Genomic DNA, 22,164 nt, shown 5'->3' on the forward strand with positions numbered 1-22,164 from the left:
TTTTCCTGTCTGGAATTAATTCAGGCCAGTACAGTCTTTAAAATCCCATGCCTTCTGGTGTGATGAGTGGTTTAAACGGACACTTCAAGCCAGATTTACTAATCTTTTTGTGCCGATTTTCAGGAGCACGACTCATTCTGCTTAGGAATGATGCGTCATCTCAAAACTGGCACACAGGGCTAGAACCACAGTTTGCGTGTGATCTGGGCGAGTCACCGCAAGATGCGCTTATGTCCTCAATGCATATGCATTTAAGGGTGGATCACGTAAATAAAGGACAGAAATATAAATGTGACGGATTATGTATTCTGTTGAATTTGCTAAATTTGACCTAACGGGCACGGGTGGTGAGAATAAAATGTTAAGTTTTTTTCTCCACTTCTAGTGCAGGCATAAAATGAGGCATAAGACATAACTTGTAGGCTTCGAAGATGCACTGACAATCTTTGCAACAAGCATCACACCATTTCAACCCCCAAAGCAAGAAATCATCAGATTATGAATAGTAAATATGATGTATGGAATTAACATCTCATGCGAAGCGAATGCTCAACCGTAGTGACAGTAACTGAAATTTTGATTGGTTCTCCTCAAACAATCGTGGAAAAGAAACTGAGTTAAAGGGACTGCCAAAAAAAGAAAATCCCATGTGACTTCTGTGACAAACACCCAGCCATACAGATAATTACGCTTCTGGGCTGGGCTGAAACTATTGGAGGCCCTTGAGCAAATTTTCTTTGGAGGCCCCCTTTTGAGTTATATCGTAGCACACAGGCACGAGGGATTTGCGATTTGCAGACATGGGGGTGGGGGGGGGGGGGGGGCCTCCGGATAGACGAGGCCCTCGGCAATTGCATATGTTGCCTATGCCTAGAACCTGCTCTGCTTCAAAGATGTACTGGTACCTCCCACATGACGTTCCCATTCTTTCTCGACAATAGTGCAGCTCATTGCAATGTTACAATCTTAATTCAAACAAAAATAGCCGCCAAAACTGGAATATGTACACATTTTGTTCTGCAGTGGATACACTTTTACTTGGCAGCCGATACATGGATATCGTCACATGCAGTGAAGATAATAATTGCACTAAACACCTGTATTAACTGTGCTGTTTAAGATCTTTTTCACAAAATACAATTAGTAGGCAGTCCCAGTCGCTCATTGCCTAATGAGCTCTAGCCTTCGTAAATGAGAGGTTCACTTCAGGCTGAATGCGACCGCACCAACACAACACATGCTGCGAGCTTTGTATGAAAATCTGGCCTTTATCAGGTTAGCTGGGTAGCTGATTGTCCCTGGTGCAATTTGGTATGCAGTCATCCCAGCTGACTAAAATCCTGCCACCCCAGTATGGCGATAGAGCCAGTTGTGTAGACTAGGTGTGCCCAATCATATACCATGGAGCAGGTTTTCATTCCAAACAATCACTTAACATGCCGATTTCTCTAATTGGTTCTTTAGTTGAAGATGAGTTAATTGGTGAAATCAGCAAGTGAAGTGATTGCTTCTAATGAAAACCTGCATACTCTTGGCCCTTCATGGCGTGTGATTTGGCACCATTAGAGGCCATGGATACTCAGATCTTAGCCCTCAAATCCAAATCCAGCCCTAGTTTTCTTTTCTGTCTTTTCTTACCTGGACAATTAGTGCTACTGCCTGGACAGACTCTCTTCAGACCTGACTCCCAGGTAAAGGGAGGGTGGAAAACCAACAGTTATCAGCCCGAGAACCATGATTTGAGAAAAGACCAAAGACAGTGGGCCCATCCTTGCACTAAAACTGCCTTCACAGGATGAGCAACCAGCAGCCATTTGAAATGTATTTAGAATAATCTAGCATGTGCAAAATGTTGTAGGCTAAATGTTTGAAGGTAACATTTAAAGATGCAATTGGATTGTATAGTAGACCGCCAACTGAAGCTGTTTTGTGTAATGGGGTTACTCAGCTCACAGTTAACATTTGGCAATGTAACTGGTGGCGTAGTGGTTAAGGTACATGACTGGGACCCGCAAGGACCCGCAAGGTTGCTGGTTCAATCCCTGGTGTAGCCACAATAAGATCCACACAGCCGTTGGGCCCTTGAGCAAGGCCCTTAACCCTGTGTTGCTCCAGGGGAGGATTGTCTCCTGCTAAGTCTAATAAACTGTACTTAACTGTAATTAACTGTGCTCTGGTTAAGGGCGTCTGCCAAATGCCATTAATGTAATGTAATGAGGTTACTCTTGTGTAGATTTAGGATTATGATATCCTGTTTGTACTACCATACACCACTGTAAGAGTTGAATGGTTATGGTTTTTGACAATGCAAAAAAAGATTTCATGGCAAATTGAAAGAGGCAGTTCTATTTAATTTATTGTGCAAATGTATCATGCTACTTAAAACATGGCAAACATCTTCTGGGATTTCAGTTAATTCTGTGAGTACAGTAGCAGTCCATAAAGTTTCCATCTAGAAGGTTCTTTCATGGGTACAGCTAACTCATGAAAATGGACGCAACAATCAAATGAGGCAAACAGCATCAAAATGCTGTAATTAATCAATGAACTTCCTTCAGAAGTGAGAAACATCCAACTAGCTGAGTGGATTTAAGAAAAATTGTCCTTTGTTAATACGTCTGATGGTGCCCCTCCCCCCGATCAGGTCCACGCACATCAAGATCACGTTTGTATGGCACAATTAAAGAACCAAGTACAAATAACTACTAAACGTATTTAAAAAGTGAAGTTCCTAAAAATAAAATGTACACAGTACACAAGCCACTCAACGAGAGAAAGCCACAGAATATCCCTCCATACTGCTTAGTAATTTGTCAGTCTCTGTTGAATTCCTGTTGCCTCAGACCTTGCCATTTCCTGCAGGGCTAAGGCCTAATGCTGGGTCTGTAACCCTGTTTCTGGAGAGCTGCAAGGTCTGCTGGTTTTGCTTTTCATAGTTAAATCAACCAATGCAAAACCAAGAAGCCATGTGAGGTGAGTCAAGTGTGTAATTAATTGTTTTAACTACTCAGTTCATAAGCCTGGTGATCAAAGGATAAACCTCATCAGACGTCCTTGTGTTCTGACCAAATAGGTGCTCAATAACAACACACACACCCTGAGGCTCTCAAGGACCAGGTTTGGAAAGCTCGACCCAGGAAAAAGCAGAAGAGGGGAAGGAGTCAGTTTCATTAGGAGTCTTTTGTGTGTGAGATCTTTTTCCACAGAAGGGTTTTAAGGTTGTTGAGAATAAGGGAGTGTTCCATTTCCATCTGCTCAGCAGAGCCCTTGAGTGCAAGGCAGGAGTACAGCTGCTTTTCCAGCTCCTCTCGGATCTCTAAGGGTGCTCCCCTCAGGAGGTAGTCCTTCAGAGCTTGGCAGGCCTTGGCCAGGTTTGGTTGGATGGCCTCGGGAGTGCAACGCCTCTTGGTGAGGTCGCAAGACGTCCGACAGTCGGCACCATACACGCAATCCATGTCATCCTCACAGTGGCGGTCGCGCATGGCCTCCCTGAAGGCAGCCTCGGGCACAATCTTGCGCATGTCCACTATCTTCAGGTCGTGCTTGTCGTTGTAGCCGAAGGTGCCAGCACTCAGGTCACACATGAGGAAGTTGCCGAAGGTGCCGTGGAAGACGTCCTCCACGAACTCCAGCAGGCCGATGGAAATCTTCGCCTTGCGGGGCCAAGAGGGTGTGAACCATTGGTCCATGCTCCTCCGCATCCCGGAAGGGATCCACAGTTCCACCACCCAGGGCACGGTGATCCCGTACAGAGATGTGTGCTGCACCTTCTCTGTCACGTAGAGGTCTCCACAGAAACCCAACAACTTGGGTGTGTGCTCCTTGTCCTGCAAGATGACCATGAGGAGGAACTCGTTGAGCTGGAGCAGGGCCCAGGCAGACTTGGCCTCTGGGAGGGATATGTGGCCATCTTTGTTGCTGTCAGCCACGTTTAGGACTAGCATTGCTAGATCCTGCAGGTTTGCTTGCTCACCCACTTTCACCTGTTAAAAAGTAAAAACAAAAGTCTTTTATTAAAGCCTTTTAAATATTACTCATCCATATTTAATTCATAGAAATTATATCATTGTGTAGACAAAAACAGCTTTTGTGTGGATCCCCCATTTGGAATGTGCTCAGTTTTTCATGTTTGAGACACTGCCAAGCCAATTCACCACCAAAAACAATTCATCATCTGCCAGTCATCGATCACAAAGACTCAATCGGCTCAATGTATTGTCATAGAAGATTAAATACAAAAGACGGAAAAGAAACTGTTCTGATATCATTTTAGGAGATCATGAAAGGTGACTCTAAAGTTGATGCATTAACTTGCCTTCAAATGACTGAGGACCATCTCTTTAAACTTCTCCATGGAGGTCCCCCTCGTGGGTTTGTCAAAGAGCATGACCTCCTTCCTGGGCTCCATTTCGGCTCTCAGGTCATAGTGCAGGATCTCCTCCATCTGGCACTTAACCACCCCCTCTAGGTCACCCCAGACGCTGATGTAGACCTGCAACACATGCAAGGCATCAGTCGGCCTGATGGCTCCGCAGACAGGAGTAATCGATCAGACACAGGGGGGTTTGGAGGACAGACACTGACCTGGTTGTTGGGCTTTGCAGAGAGGCACTTCCCCAGGTACAGTGTTTTCTTGTTGCACAGGCTGTTGCAAGCTGAGCCATCGATCACCCCCTTCCTGTATTTGTCACACTGATACAGTGGGAGAGACAGTAAGCATTTCAAGAAGAACAGCACTTACCCTCAATCACACACCATAATAATAATCATTTATCTGATGCTTTTATCCAAAGCAACTTACAGTTGAATAGACTAAATAGAGGACAATCCCCCCAGGAACAATGTAAATGGGGTTAAGGGCCTTGCTCAAGAGCCTATCAAGGGCCCATCAGCTGTGCGGATCTTATCGTAGCAACACCAGGGCTTGACCCATCAACCTTATAGGTCCCAGTTATGTACCTTAGACACAAGGCTACCATTGGTCCAGCTCCCACCTGTAACAGGTCAGGGTCAGCTAACAATGTGGCTGAGTGCATCCCCCAGGGAATGTCAGATAGCCAAAGCTACATATGAGAGGGTGTACTCAGACTCTCCTCTATGCGAGTTCAGCTGTAGTCTGCGCTGTGAAAAGAAGCAGCTGGTGACACTTTGAATCATGGATGTCTACACTCCTCCAAATTGGCTGTGGTGGTGTGCATGTATGCGGCTGCAGTGGATATGTCCAGCCCCACATCAGCTAAAAGACCTTTGCTTTTCAAAAAGCAACATTTCACTAAATCTCAGCATCTTTTCTTGAGAGGGAGAGTATCTTTTTCTAAATGGATTAAAAAAAGAATAATAATACAGATTGACGCCCACATTCAATCTTGCCTCAGTGTGCTTTGTGGTACATGTTCTGCTGCTTTCAAAACAAGTTACTTTCATTTCAATGACCTGAATTCATACTTCTTTTGTTTCATACTTTCATTTGTGTTAGCCATGAGAGAGAATAAAATCCCCAATGTTTTATGTTTCTGTACCTCGCCACTCCTGGACAGTAGATGGAGCCAATACACCACAGCCACCTCAGATACACTCACTGTATGATCTGGTACAATCTGTCCATATGACCTTCAACTTAAAGGTACAATAGGTATGATTATTTTGTTCAAACATTGTTACAAGACCATTGTCCCTTCCTAACTTTGAAAAGGCTCACTGGCATGTGGACTCACCCTCTGCCTGTGTTTATAGTCCTTAAATTCGGGATTCGAAATATACAGTTGACGGAATGACACTGTACCAAAACATTGTATATCTGTACAATAATTCAACCTCATTGGTTGAAAATTGGTTGCAATTGCCACAGCCAATGACGTTTCAACGTTGGCGTGTTCACAGAGTAGAGGGAGGAATAAACAGTGTTGTGGTTTGTGGGTGTTTGTTGCTGCAATTCCTCCCTTGACCATTAGAAATTACCTATTGTATCTTTAATCTTTTCCTAGCTGACAGAAAGTAATTATAATCACATTTGTGGTATGCATTTGGCCTCTGCTCATTGATTCTATAACAGCAAACTATAGCAGCCACGAGGGAATTAAGTCAAGTTGTGCACACACATTAAGGATAGCAATCTCCACATTGCACATCCATTTCACTGCTAGATAATGCATAACTGGCCAGAGAAGGAGATGCAATCTATGGTTCATCATTACCGTGCACTGGCCCTTACACTGCCTTACACTGCCTTACACTGCCCGGTGTCACCTAATCAAAACATATCTCACTGAATGCACTGGTTGATAGGCTGACCATATTTATTTGTGACCCTAATACGAATAAATCAAGTTATCAAAAGTTAAATTTGCTCTTTTAGCAAGTCATCCATTGAAAAATGTGTGTCTAATCTCTAGTATGCTCTTTTCCATTTCTTATTTCATTAGTGTGCACAAATCAGACATTAATGCATTCATGAGTAGATTTTTTCTTAATTTTAGGTAGCTTTAGGCAATCAATGGCATTGATGTAAAATGCAAATGATTTTTCAACAGGGTATTGCTCAACTCAGTATAATAAACGGACTGATAAAAATGTGTAAGTACACTCTTAGGTATGAGCACTTTTTTTTAAACTAATTGGTGTTTGGTAATTGCTGTAGCCTATCCACTTAAGAGGTTTGGCACGTTGTGTGTTGAGATGCTCTTCTACATTCCACAATTTTAATGTGTGGTTATTTGCATTACTGTCACCTTCCTGTCAGCTTTTGACCCTTCTCCACTGACCTCTCTCAATAACAAGGCATTTTTGTCCCGAGAACTGCTGCTCACTGGATGTTTTTTGTTTTTCGCACCATTCTCTGCAAACAATAGAGACTGTTGTGCATGAAAATCCCAGGACACCATCAGTTTTGTCTGGCACCAACACTTTGGTCTGAAAAACAGCTGAACCACTTGACCATGTCTGCATGCTTTTAACTGTTTAGTTGCTGCCACATGATTGGTTGATTAAATATTTGCATTTATAAGCTGGTGTAAAGGTCTACCTATTAAAGTGCTCACTGAGTGTAGTGACAGAAGTTCTTTAAACAAATTAGCAAAATATCATAACTATTGGCAGGTTTATGTCATTCAAAGTCCATCCATCCATCCATTATCTGAACCCGCTTATCCTGATCAGGGTCGCAGGGGGGCTGGAGCCTATCCCAGCATACATTGGGCAAAAGGCAGGAATACACCCTGGACAGGTCGCCAGTCTATCGCAGGGCACACACACCATTCACTCACACACACACTCATACCTACGGGCAATTTAGACTCTCCAATCAGCCTAACGTGCATGTCTTTGGACTGTGGGAGGAAACCAGAGTACCCAGAGGAAACCCACGCAGACACGGGGAGAACATGCAAACTCCGCACAGAGAGGCCCCGGCCGACGGGGATTTGAACCCAGGACCTCCTTGCTGTGAGGCGACAGTGCTACACACTGCACCATCCGTGCCGCCTCATTCAAAGTCTATTTTATTAAAATGCAGACAAAATCGTATGTGTAAAAACAGCAATGTGGTCAGAAAAGTATGCCACTGTTATGCCACTGCCACTGAAGATTCAACAATGGACAGATCTTATGAATACAGACAAGAATTAAGTTTTGCCGTGACGTGGCCCTTCTTTGTTCCTGGCAGGACATTCCAAATGGGGTGGTCATAGACCGTGTGGCGGACCTGGGCACGGAGCCTCGGAGGGTACTCACGATGGTGTCCTTGCACTTGCGTCCACGGCACAGCTCGGTGTAGGACGAGTACTGCACGTACACCACCCAGCTGCCCACGAACACCGCCAGCCAGGAAAAGAAAAGGTACTTCATGCGCAGGTAAGAGAAACGCGCCTGCGGAGAAGAACAAACATTACATTACATTACTGGCACTTGGCAGATGCTCTTATCCAGAGCGACGTACAGTTGATTAGACTAAGCAGGAGACAATCCTCCCCTGGAGCAATGCAGGGTTAAGGGCCTTGCTCAAGGGCCCAACAGCTGTGCGGATCTTATTGTGGCTACACCGGGGATCGAACCAGCGACTTTGTGTGTCCCAGTCATTTAACATGAACGCAATAACATCCTACGCACGTGCAGTAGGTCAACTGCAGGCCATTGCAGATGTGCAATACAGACTTAATTTCGTGTCACAATCAGGGGCATTATGATCGGACCTTGAACACAGAAACTGATACTGCCTGTTTAGCCTTAGTCACCAATATTCATATATAATGGTATAGTGCAGGGTTTTTTGCGCCTCTTATAGATTGGACAGAATTGGATTAAATAAAAAGCTCTTTGTGCCTAGAAACGTTGAGGAGACAACGCAGCATGCTATTGAGACTGAGCACTTAATGTCCTGTTGCTGTCACACATGTCTGGTTACCAAGTAACCAAACTGACTGGACCCCATAGGCACAATATGTCTCCTTGGCAATGCACCCTGTGTTATTCAGTGAATCATACTAGCGTGTCCCAGAGGTAGCAGTTACTCATTCTGGCCATACTGAATATTCACACAATGAGACTCATGACAAGAGACAAGAGGAAGGTAAAATAAACTTGCCATCAACCAAGGACAGAAGGACAGGCAATCTGTCTGCTGCTTGTCTCCTCTTTACCAGATACAGGCAAGGAAGCCCTGCAGGAGTTTATCTGTCAGAGAAGTGCTAGCATTCAATATAATACCTCATTACTTTTACAACAAGAGTAACAAAGCCTCCTATTAAGAGTTACAGTATTGTAAGACTTAAGGTTTCTTTACATGCAATGGCAGTTTGAGCGCTGTCTCTGTTCTATTCAAAGACACAAATGCCATCTACGCCTGCAAATTAACTGCTTGTCTAAATCCAAGTCCAGCATGATTCGCTGACCAGCAACACAGGAAAGAAAGGTCTTTGTATCTTTTGTTTCACTGCAGCAGGGTCAAAAGGAGGGCATCCTAATTAATGTTTTAAATGGGGCCTTAGTCATAGCCAGAAATAGCTCAAATGAAAGGATTAATATATGAAACAGATTTCAGTTACTGCGCTGTGTGATTACGATTGAGAGACTTTACCGATGTAATCAGTGAACACAAATGGAAGGATTGCTTTTTATTTTATGTAACACGTTCAAAGGAAATACTTTTGACATGTACAGAGAACGAAAAGAGAGGGAAAGAGAACGAGATAGGGGATGTACTGTAGACGTGCCGAATATATACTGTAGGGTTAAAGTTGACGTTTTCTATTATAATTAAAAAAGACAAGTATTGATAAAAATGTTCATAAAGCCTATTGCACACCAGTGTCAGTGTGGGAACTGTGAACTCATGCATACTAAGACGGAGAGCCTTTACTATTGAATGGGATCGAGGGCAATGGCTGTTTGCAGAAACCGAACACGGATCACTGCCAATAATAACTTAGAACCTGTCACGTTTCATGCTTGTCATGTCATGTTTTATGTTTAGTTATTGTCTTGGTTATGTTATTGTCATGTCACGTATTATGTTAGTCTTGTCATGTCACGTAATATAGTTTATTGTCATAGTTTTGCAAACTTGTTATGTCACAACTTATGTTCCATGTTATGTTGTACTGTTCTTTGATTAGCATACACTTTTTCGTGTCTTTCTGCAAATCTTGCATTCCTGCTTTCTCTCTCTCCCTTTCTGTCACTCACACCCTAATTGTTTCAATTTCCCTTGTCTTCTTACTAATCTACTAACTTTAGATCAGGATTGGGTAATACTAACATTCTAACCATGTGTTCATGTTACCTTACGTTTCTTGTGCATGTCATTTACTAATTTACTAACGCTAGGGCAGGATAGGTTTATTACTAACGATTACTAATTACCTCGTTAACTTGTCAATCCTCCACACCTGATTTCCATTCTCATGCTGATCTCACGCTAATTGTCTACACCTGTCTACACCTGCATATAACACTCAGTTTCATGTCATGTCTTTCCAAAATTGTTGCCTCCTGTTCGTCAGTGCACCGCTTTAGCGGTTTTGTCAAGCCACTTGTCTACCCGTTACGATCCAAGCCTGTTTATTGACCAAAGATTACTGACTTCTGTTTTGTTGACCATGGCCTGCCTGTACCACGACTTTGCCTCCTGTCTTTGTGCTTTTGCCCTGCGGAGCAGACTTCGGTCTTGACTCTTGCGCCGTCATCTACCCTGAGCCTGCCTACCGTCCGCCTGTACTTCTGCCCCGCTGACAGCTTTCCTGGCTACCGGACTTTTTGCCTGGTGTACCGATTACAAGACTGCCTCCTCCCTCGGTACTGCACTTTGGTTCTGGCTGGATTTTACATGTATGAACATTGCTTGTTTTTTTACACTCTCTGGATATTCCCCTAATAAAGCCATGACGGGACTTTATTACACCCCTGTTTCTGAGTTGTGCATTTTTGGTCCAACCCCACCACGCACCCGTCTCAGAACCCTTGCTAAATCCTGCAGTACTTGCCAATAGGAGGATTAATTGGAAGACATATCAACAACCAAGATTTTGACACCGCTTGTTAGCCAGATATTTACTTACTCGTCACTTAGTTGCCCTCCTGGACCCTTTGGTTGTGGAATCACTCACGCAATTATTCTTCTGTAAATTCCGGTTCAAAACTGTAAGGTTGTATTTCTTCGTCAGAATCAAAAAGTTTATCTTCTAACACGGCAAAGTCAGAGCTGTCCGCCATATCACCATAAGTTAGGTAATGTGATATTTGTATTCTAACATTACCGTATTTTTGTGGGAGCGTCATGTGATCTCCTGGATGGGTGGCTACCCATAAACCAGTCTCTGCTTTCAAGGGTGGAGTTTGAGTAGCTGTTATCTTCTGGGAAACAAGCCAACGTCACTGGATGAAGTTTTGCCCCATATTTAGGAAACGGCTACACTGATGGTGATTTTAAAAAGGCCTGCACACAGAATGTAAGCATTTAATCCAAATAATCTGAACTGAAACAAGTGTGACAGTGCTCCTTTAAGGCTGGAATCCAAACTTTTGCACCTAGATAGAACACACCAAGCTTTCTTTTGATATATAATACTAATTTTGACCCAAAATGTCACTCATGCCCCTCAAAATATGACTGTGCATTGAAAATGGGAAGTAAAGTATAATTAATCAATAATTAAATTAATAAATAAGGGGTTAAAATGTGTCCAAAAACAGGTAGTCTACAACACAAGGTTGGTGCACCAAAAAAGAAGCTTTACTTCATTAACACATAACATATAAAAATACAAATTAACAAATTGTGTTTTCCTGTGTGACCTATAAACTGGACACAGTATGAACAGCCTCTCATGCATATTCATTGAATATTCAAAGAAAATATTTTACATTACATTATTGGCATATGCTCTTATCTAGAGCGACGTACAGTTGAATAGACTAAGCAGGAGACAATCCTCCGCTGGAGCAATGCAGGGTTAAGGGCCTTGCTCAAGGGTCCAACAGCGGTATGGATCTTATTGTAGCTACACCGGGATTAGAACCACTGACCTTGCGTGTCCTAGTCATTTACCTTAACCACTATGCTACAGGCCACCCAAAATATTTGCCTCTTAAAGTGGATTCTAAACCCTAAACACAGATAATGTGCTGCCAGCTATACAGCTAGTCTACCAGCACTGGATATAAATAAAAAATCACTATAGTAAATAAGGCTTCCTTATGAAATATGCAATAAATTACCTAAATTGTGGCAAATAAATAATTCAGGAATGCAGCAATGGCCATGCAATGCACTTCACCACAGCAGGAAGGTAGATATTTGCAATGATGTGGGTCCTTGAAATGATGTTTGGGAATGAGCGAGGAAGAGGAAATTATTTTAGAATGCACTGAATAGTTGATTGCCTCCACAAGATTGACTGAAGCTCTGCTGGTACTGCTACTGCACAAAGTGAATCATTATTCTTTTGAATCACATCCCCATTGTGGGCAAACCTGCTTATCGTATTTGAGAGGTGTGTAAAAAAACTCAAACTTACCCAACGGAAAATGACCCATTCCGTGGGGAATTGGATTGTGCCATATATGCAGGGCCGTTTGAAATTACATTTAACACATCACTTGCATGTGTTGTCAAATTGTTCAACATTTGAGGCAATTACACCACCTGAGGCACCTCTAATGACTGCCGATAAAGTTGAAACAACTTTGAGACAACAGTATTCTGTATGCATGCAAAGCTATCCCATAAACAAAAGCTGTTTGAAATCCAAATACCAAGCAAAGAAATGCAGGAGGATTGTGTTAAACCCTCTGTGACTTGACATTTCTTATCAGAAATTTAAGACCAAGGTGTAACAGTGTTTTACCGTAGAGGGCAGAATCATGTTGTGAGCAAGACCTTATGAATGCAGCTGGGACTTTCTAGAAGGTAAAAGAACAGATTTGTGTGTGTACGCAAAACTGCCACCTTGTCTGTCAGTGCCCAAAAACCACTGAGCTTTGGGAAACTCAAAGCAAATGTGGGCGTTGGTGCTGGGCGACAGGGTCTCATGGACTAGCAATCTCTATGAATCCCATTCAGCTCCATTTTCCTGGCAATATAGTAGAGCTGGCACTAAACAGAACAGACAGATGAGTGAATGGGACCCAAAATGAATGGGAAATCGACCTTAAAGGCTATTTTCCAATAAATACACTGTGATAACCTAATTTCATTGTCAATTGCTGTAGAAATATAACATAATACTGACAGATATTCCTTACAGGACAGGACATTTGACAGCAAAGACGCCAGCACAGTAGCGATGTAGGGTGAGCATGGTCATGAATTATAAGTAGTATATTTCAGCCAAATGTTATAGTTCTGCAACCACCCAATCAGCAGCTTCCACCAATATTAATGTGATATTTGTATGAAATACAAGCATTATTCTTTGTACAAAACTTCAATCATTTTTAAGGTTATATTTAGGGGTAAGCAATGCAATGAGACTACCTGCCATGGTGTGTGTGAGAAAGAAAGAGAGAGAGAGATGCTTTTGAGCATGCTTTCCATTACATTACATTATCCAAATTGATGTACAGTTGAATACACTAAGCAGGGAACAATACCCTACATTGCTGCATGGATCTTATCTTGGCTACATCGTGGCTTGAATATACTGTAAATACATTTATCTGCTGTCTTGCCCCTCTTGCCCCTCTTTCAGATGCCATACCTCTAAAAACGTCCTAAATACTGATTTATAAATAACAAAAAACATGATTCATGAATATAAAATAATGAGAATATAAACATTAAGATGCATCTCCACACCCACAGTAATATTTATCAATGGTAAATTTATATTTGAAACGGTAATTGTAATATTACAGCTACACCCATTCATAACAATAGACACAGCAGAAATGGCATATAAACTGCTTTTCTGTCCACCTAAAATGACCACGTGTCCCCTGGCAGCGACAGGCTGTGATACAGTGGGTGAGATGCTGATGCAATGGGCCTGTCTGCCCCCCTCCCAAGAGGATTTCCAGAATGTTCTTTAAATAGAATTTTAATGCAGGTTGCAGAACTCACTTTATTCCTTCAATAGCGCACAAAGTTGCAACACCATGCTCAATAAAGTGATCTGGGTGAACATTCTTTCACTTTAGTTACTGGATATTGTAATTAATCCTTTTCAAACAGTGTAAATAATCTGACCATGCTGCTGAGTGGATACTGGTTGGTGGTTTTATATATCATGCTTTTACATAACCTCCCGGCGGTCATGTTTTCCTTGCTTGTATATCTGGTTACTTTATTTATTTGTAGTGCAGCTGCAGGCAAACCAGTTTCCCCCTCAGGGATCAATATGAATTCAGGCATTATTCTTTTTACATTGGGGTATCTTTGCAGTATAGCGGAGTGCATCTCAATCTCCGCTCTCGACTGCTGTCTCATGGTGCCCACTTTTCCAGTCTTTTTAGCCAAGCCATGACTTTCGGTTAGGGATGTTCATGGTTAATCGATTAACCAAAATGGACACTTGACTGAAACCACTAAGATTTTTTATTTTTGTAATTAGAAAATCCTGCATTATAGCAGTAGCTATAATTATTTTCTATTTTTTACATTTATAAAATAGTTCTTAAGACTGTTCTTTATTTAGATTGGAGTTGTAGGTAGCCTACAGCAGCGGGGTCATAGAATTTCAGAGTAGCCAAATTAACATGACTGCGGCAACACCGACTCGAAAACTCAGCAGAGTAGGCTATGGAGAGTATAATCTGTAAAAACCTTGTTATATAATGTAACTATGTGATATAATGTGCAACAAAAGCACCATGACAAATCTCTAGATGAAGGAAAATGATAGCTATCCTCTAAATGCAAGTTAAACATGAACAAACAAAAGCTTTCTTGATCCCATGGAATTGTTAGACGCAGAATATACCATTGTGCAAAATCATGCCTTGAGAAGGACCAGAAAACAGTGAAGATAAAATCTGACCTTCTTGCTGTCTGTAATACTACCTTTTCCACCAATAGCTGACCACCCTTACAACAGCTACATAGGCTACGTGACTGTAACATGTTGATAAATGGGAAATTAAAATAGCTGTACTGCAAACTCACAGCATAAATGTTGCCATACGGCCAAAAACACCGCAGCTCATATTAAATCTGATTAGAATCAGAAATGCCACTTATATGTTTATTACCTTTGAAACTAAATGAAACGAATAACAGCATGAGATGGGGTTTAAGGGAAAGATTATACTTCAAGTGTAAAACAACTGGATAGGATTTTGCGAGTGAGGCCCATGGCTGGGAGTTCAATACCATCCATCCATCCATTATCTGAACCCGCTTATCCTGAACAGGGTCGCAGGGGGGCTGGAGCCTATCCCAGCATACATTGGGCGAAAGGCAGGAATACACCCTGGACAGGTCGCCAGTCCATCGCAGGGCACACACACCATTCACTCACACACTCACACACTCATACCTATGGGCAATTTAGACTCTCCAATCAGCCTAACCTGCATGTCTTTGGACAGTGGGAGGAAACCGGAGTACCCGGAGGAAACCCACGCAGACACGGAGAGAACATGCAAACTCCGCACAGAGAGGCCCCAGCCGACGGGGATTCGAACCCAGGACAGTGCTACCCACTGCACCATCCGTGCCGCCGGAGTTCAATACCTAAACTGTAAAATTAAAATGAAAGCTTGTGTTCTTGAGCAATACTAGACTAGCCATGAATGTGGAAAAACTGGTTGCTTGTTACATTTCCATGCAAACAAGGAACCAGATTTCTTAAAACCGCAAACCTGCAACATTTTTTTCACTTTGGAAAAAGCACAAAGTTGCATATTAGCAGGCAATATGTAACTGTCTACAGTTACCCTATGTTGTTTCGTACTGATAGTGTCCTATAGTCACAATATCTGTTGTTCAGCGAGTAGTCTACTGCTGAATATCTTGGTAATGATGTTTAGAGTTGCCATTTTCAGGCAATTAGTGTCATGCCTTTGAAATATTTGTTTGGAAATATTGGCTGTCTTTTACATTACATTACATTAATGGCATTTGGCAGACGCTCTTATCCAGAGCAATGTACAGTTGATTAGACTAAGCGGGAGACAATTCTCCCCTGGAGCAATGCAGGGTTAAGGGCATTGCTCAAGGGCTCAACAGCTGTGCAGATCTCATTGTGGCTACACCGGGAATTGAACCAGCGACCTTGTGGGTCCCGGTCATGTACCTTAGCCACTATGCTTTACAGGCCGCCTTTCATCCAAAAATCTTTTTCCTGAGATGATGTCTATGTTGTGCAGTAACATATATAACTAATGTGCTTATATTGACTTTTATTGTTTTGGCTGTGGTGCAGCTTATTGCAGCATGATTGTACAGCCTATTATGCGAGTTCTAAAAATAGATTTTTGCGATTAAATGTCGCCAGGTCACCGAATCATGAAAGTACTGAAACTGCCCATCCCTACTTTCTGTGTTACCCTTGACTGTCAAGCAGCCTTCCCTGTGGTCTTCAATTGGCCAAGATTAGTGTCTGCCTTGAATTTGACAGCAAAAGGATATTCAGCCCATGTGTGCTGAAGCCTGTCCCAGCCTGAAAGTGTTTGCATATTTTATTTTTGTTATGCCAATCCTGTTGTCTCATCTCCAAAAATAAACCCTCAGAAGCATTCAAGGCATCTGGCTCTCATTTTGCTCCTGATACACAATATTGAGTATTGTTATGAGACAGGTTTTTGTTTGTTTTATCAGTTGGTTTACCAAAGTTTGAGTCTGGTTAGACACACTTGAGACTGGTGTTTTGATTTAATTGATGGTGAGCTGTCGTATACAACACATGCACCTGGTTTCCAATTTCTGAAAGTTATGGGTCATGGTTGATTGATTTGTGAAGTACTTTTCTTTTCCTAACATTTCTCAGGGATTTTTCCTCATGTGTTTGGAACTATTCTCCTGCTGCAAAACTCACTACACCATCAATTATCCATTTCTGAAATCACAGCAATAGTGTGTGCATTTCCAAAGTATGCACTGCTGCTTCTTCTAATATCATGATTGAGTCAGGTCAGGTTTACACAAACATGAGTCAGAGGAATACATTTAGTGTGAAGCTCAACACGATCACGATTGACCGGCGGGCATTACTGGTTTGTTATCATACATCATCATCCCGGCCTTCTGAAACCCATCCTCTGAGTAACAGTTGACACGGAAATGGTTGACACTGAAATTTTTTCATGAAACTGTTTTATGGGATACTGCCTAAATTCGGGATTGTATGCATTTGCTATATCTGCACAATAAATACAGTATGTACAGTATATGCTATCTTGGTATCCATTTCCTCTTCCTGGGTACATAACCATCTTGTGTGAAGCATAAGTCATTTTTGTTCATTTAAATGTTATCCTTTTTTTAATAAAAGCATGGTCACCATGCTTCATGGTTTGTTTGTTTAATTTATTCCCTGAATATGTCAGACCTTTTTTCTAAACTCACAGCAGGCTTTAAACTTTTCTTAACGTTTTCTTGTTGAGTGAACTTGCACAGTATGTCCTACCCTGTAATGTAGCATTTCATTTTCTTGTCACATTGAAGGTTTGAGTAATTTCAAGGTGAGTTGTTTTCCAAATGATGCTGCCACTTTTGAAGAGGATATATTTAAGCCCATTCCTAGAGCCCAGCTAATCTTGTGTGAAACCAGATCCCATCAGATCTTAAACCAATCCATTGACAAAAAACATGCAGCAACTAATATCTTATATTGATGGACAAATACAGTGGGCTCCAGAACTATTGGCACCCTTGATAAATATGTACCAAAATGCTGTAAAATGACATGTGTAAAGCAGTGTGCTTTATTAAAGGTACAATAGGTAAGATTGTTGTGTTAAAACATTGTTACAAGACCATTGTACATCCCTTCCTATCATTGAAAAAGGCTCACTGACATGTTGACTCACCCTCTGCCTGTGTTTATAATCCTTAAATTCGGGATTATATATCCTTAAATGCATTCAAAATGAGCAGTTGACGGGCCGGCAATTTCTACCAAAACATTGTATAACAATACAGTAATTCAAGCTCATTGGTCGAATATTGGTCCTAATTGCCACAGCCAATGGCATTTCAATGTCAGTGCGGGGTGGGATAAACAGTGTTGTGGTTTGAGCTTTTTTATTGCTGCAATTCCTCTCTTAACCATTAGCAGTCCAAAATTACCTATTGTACCTTTAATGATTCAATGGAATCAAGCAAACTAACATTTTTCAAGTAAAAAAAAAGATTTCGCCAAAAAACAGGTTCCACAATTATTGGCACCCCTGGATGACAGCCATGAGTATTTTCCTATAATTTGTGATAAAGTTAGAGAACACATTTGCAGGGATCTTCTCCATGCAGAATGTTTCAGAATCATTGATATACTTGGGATACCCCCCTCTTCAGTTCAGACCACCGGTCTTTCATGGGATTTAAGTCTGGAGACTGAGATGGCCATTGCAGAACATGGTTGTTGTTTTTACTTAACCATTTCTGTGTGGATTTTGATGTATGCTCGGAGTCATTGTCCTGCTGGGCAATCAATATACGACCAAGTCTCAGCTTTCTGGCCGAAGCAACCAGATTTTCTGCCAAGACGTCCTGGTACTTTGTGGAATTAATTGTGCCATTGATCATAAATAGTGCCCCTGGACCATTGGCAACAAAACATATCTAAAACATCAATGAACCACCAGTAGGTATGAGATTGCTACCAAACACATCAATGGTGTGTATGTCCAACATTGAACATTTTGGCCATACAATCCATTGACATATTTGGAGGCAATCTGACCATAGCACTGTCTTCCAGTCATAATTCCAATGAGGTTCAGCAAACTCAAGATGCTTGGTTCTGTTAATTGTGTTCAGTAAGGGCTGTCTTCGTGCAATCTTTTCAAAGAGTTTGTTGGTATGGAGGTGCCATTTAATAATTTTCTTGAGACTTGGTGACTGATGGATGACAAGGGGATTTTGCATGCTTATTAACAATTTTTTATACTTTTTAAACTAAATATGGTTTTATTCACAAAATGTTTTAGGAATGCCAATCATTTTGGCACTTGTGGTTATGAGAGAAAAATGTATAACTAAATAAAAAACATTGAAACATGAGTGTATGTATTGAAATAAATGTATATCGTTTTCCCATATGTTTGAACATACAATATAAACCCTGATTATATGTCTTTTTTCTCCATTTTTATTTAGGGTGCCAATGATTTCTGGAGCCCACTGGTGTTCACCTAACTTGCAAATCAACTAACTGTGGATACAATATAACGTGTCAAGAGTTAGTTACATGATTACATGTCTATAACTGGTGAGTTACACAGGCTGCCAGTGAAGGATTGAAAATCTGTTGTAATTGCTCTGATGGTAACTGATTTTTTTTTAATCAATAGCTACCTTAAATGAGCCATTTTGGCAAATTGATCAGACTACAAATATGGATATGGAAATGTGGGGGGAGATTCCATTTTGAACCTCCTCACTTGAACTTAACCCTTTGCCCCCCTAGAGGGCAATTTCCACCAATGTTGTACAGGTCCTATAAAAATGTCAATACTATGTTCTGCACACACATGGTTGAAGAGGCTTACCATTCTGAGAGAGCAAATGTATGTCAGAGCATACACAGAGTGTACACAAAAGATACACTAAAATACAAAAAAATTATAAAATGCCTTATGTTCTTATAGTTTAGCACTGAATAACTCCATTTCTAAGTCAAGGACCAACCCAGAATGACTTTCTATTTGTGCACAAACTTGATGTCAACTTGTGTACAAAATATGGTAAAGATATTGTCAGGCATTCAAATTCCAGATGGGTTTTCCCAAAACTTTACCCAAATGTTCTCAAGGTAGCCATATTCCTCAACTGTCCGTCACCTGAATATGACACATTATACCTTGTTGGAAAGGGTAGGAAAGAAGCTTACCATGTTTTACATTAGTTTGGTACTGAAATGATCTAACAATATGCAATATGCAATGATCTAACATTTATACAATACCAAGAAGCAGTTCAATACAACATTTGCCGTCCCGACAAAAGTATATTTTTCTCGAAAATGGCTGAAGAGATTACAAAATAAACTTCAGTGTTAGTTAGAAAACAGTCGTACCTTCATTACTAGGTCGGATGTTTGGTTCTGTTTCAAATAATTAGCGAAACAAACTTATATTTCTACCAAAACGGAAATATGTCTGCCGGACGTGCAATAAAATAAAGTCGTTTTCATTCATTCAATTGTATATATTTGTTCTTATAGGGCAACATGATTTTTTGATGTAGATAAATTGTATCAAGGATTGTTAGAATATACCTTTCATTGCCTGAGTCTTGAGCTCAGGGTTGTAAATCATGATAGTGGCTAGGTGGAAGCTGGGGTTTTACTGCCCTGCTTTGCAAATAAGAGGCTGATAAGCATCTAAGCTGTTGTTCTCCCTAGCACATACCCTTTTTAACAATCTGGAATCCCCGTTTTGCGGTTTTTTTTACGTCTCAGTTTTTTGTATTCGATGAATATGAACAATAATTTGAGACCTCCATGACTCAACCGCAAGGGGGAAAAGTGGATAGGTTTAACTCAATCCAAGGATATTCCACTCACTTGGAAAGTCTACATTCCCATGTGGTCATGTGAAGTGTTCCTCATAAGCCGAGCAATCAAAGGAAACATGTAACTTTGGAATTGAAACAAGGCCTGGGTTATTTACCGTGCTTCTGTCCTACTGAGCCAGAAAAGGAGTGGCTTATTGTTACAACAGCTCTCTTATCCAAAGAATGTAATTACTGAACAGTGTAAAGTTGCTGACACACCTGTTGAAGCTTAGCCTGCATACCTGGCTGCATGCCATTAGCAATAGCAACCCAAGCTCACATGTAAGGGCACATCTGTCTTGTTGATGCAGATACATCTCGTGTATCCAATACCATATTTGCCGAGTTTACAGTTCAAGTATTACACATGTATGTATACAGTACATAGCAAAGTGTCCAGTACTTCAATTCAATTCTAAAAGTGTTCAGGAGTTTTAACACTGAATATTTTACTTTTTACAGAACATATTCAGTCATTTTGGATTTGTAGTATTCACATTTGACTGTATCAAGCTAGTAAAATCAGAAAGGTATGTAGAAAGACACTAGGATCACAACAGGAAGCTGATATTATTGGCCAGATTAGCAATAAAATCCCTTGTATTCAGTTGGAGCATCGATAAAATATAATTGGTAATAATTGGTGCTCCATTCAGAGGAAGCACATACGTAAATGATAGCTTTGCACAACTGCACTTGCATTTGTGTGTCTTAGCTAGACAACTACCCAGTTCAGAAGCATACTGATTCCATTACTGTCTGGAAGGATGTTTCTCTCTGACAGTGGAGCCCATTCCAATAATGCCAGAATCACCTCCATTTGTTTTAAGTGCTCAGCAGTAATTGCGCTAAACATACAGAGAAATATAAAACCTTTTAAAATCATCTTAAATGGTCTATGCATAAAGTGATTCCTTTGCATGCAGAAAAAAGTATAGGAGCTTGAGTGGTGGCGCGTAGGCCTGAGGACTGAGCCATTAGTACTCTCACATTTCTGAAAGCCAATAGCCATTTCTGTCTGAAAACTGATAATTCCTTATTTTTCCCCTGGCAAACAGAAAGAGAATGTGATAATAGGATAGACTATTGCATGTCCTGCTGTAAAATCCAGTTATGCCAGCTTGACCAGTTTCAAAAATGTGCTTCCGCTGGTCAAACCATGTTCAGCTAGGTGCTGGGCTGAACTGATCAACCAAATACCAGTTGTTTCAAAACCTAGCTTGAGCTGGTTTTGCAGGGTGCAACATTATTGGTTTTTCATTTCCATGCAAATAACATCTATATGTATGTGACATTAATCCTATGCTTACGTATATTAATGTATTAGTCAAATAAGTTATTGAATTGTCAACTGGAGGTTTGACAATTTAAGCATAAAATAATTCCCTGCTGAACAGAAAAAAAACTGTGAGTTAGCTATATCCTGTATTAATCCTTAAATTCACACAGTATCTGAACTTAGCAGTGCAAAATATTTGCTACAGCCATTAATAACATATAAACCCAAGGCTTGACGTATTTGCACTTCTGTTATGCATAGACTTTGTCTGCACCAGAGAAGCAATGGCTTCTCTTTATTTGTTATGCCCTCTCCACGTCTGACTGTCTCTTGCTCCCATTCACTGATGTGAATTCCTGGCCAGGACGGCACACTAATATCCCTCTCTATCTGCTGTGCCTGTCAATCCCAATGTCTCAGGTGATCTTCTGTTTCTATTTATGTCAAAATGCACCACAATTACTTTATGTCTGGCTGTGTGTGTGTATGTGTGTGCGTTTGACTCGTTTCCATATTTTTGACAGAGTGTGTGTGTTTGCATACATGTGTGTTTGCTTGCATGTATGCATATGTGGGGTCCTGTGCAAGAAACTGTTCTGTTTCTGTTTTTGCATGCATTCTGGCTAACAGTACAGTTGTGTTTCATGACAGGGGTATTTACTGAGAGTTCTGAGGAAGTTCAGTGCCTCAGACATTGACCTGTCCTGTCAAAGCCATGGCTTTATGCACCCATCTGATG

At 41.1% G+C, this 22,164-nt stretch overlaps 1 protein-coding gene across 1 annotated transcript in view; it reads right to left on the bottom strand.

Annotated features, from left to right (window-relative positions):
- Positions 1-2,334: 2,334 nt before the first annotated feature.
- Positions 2,335-22,164, bottom strand: part of LOC133125899 (divergent protein kinase domain 1A-like) — a 43,155-nt gene continuing 23,325 nt past the window's right edge. The window contains exons 3-6 of the mRNA XM_061237619.1: positions 7,729-7,863; positions 4,585-4,692; positions 4,316-4,492; positions 2,335-3,983 (exon numbers count right to left, since the gene is read on the bottom strand). Of these exons, the coding sequence (XP_061093603.1) occupies positions 3,171-3,983; positions 4,316-4,492; positions 4,585-4,692; positions 7,729-7,863 (1,233 nt within the window). The 3' untranslated portion in view covers positions 2,335-3,170. The remainder of the gene's footprint in view (positions 3,984-4,315; positions 4,493-4,584; positions 4,693-7,728; positions 7,864-22,164) is intronic.

This window comes from Conger conger, chromosome 4, assembly GCF_963514075.1.
Source record: "Conger conger chromosome 4, fConCon1.1, whole genome shotgun sequence".
Lineage (NCBI taxonomy): Eukaryota > Metazoa > Chordata > Actinopteri > Anguilliformes > Congridae > Conger > Conger conger.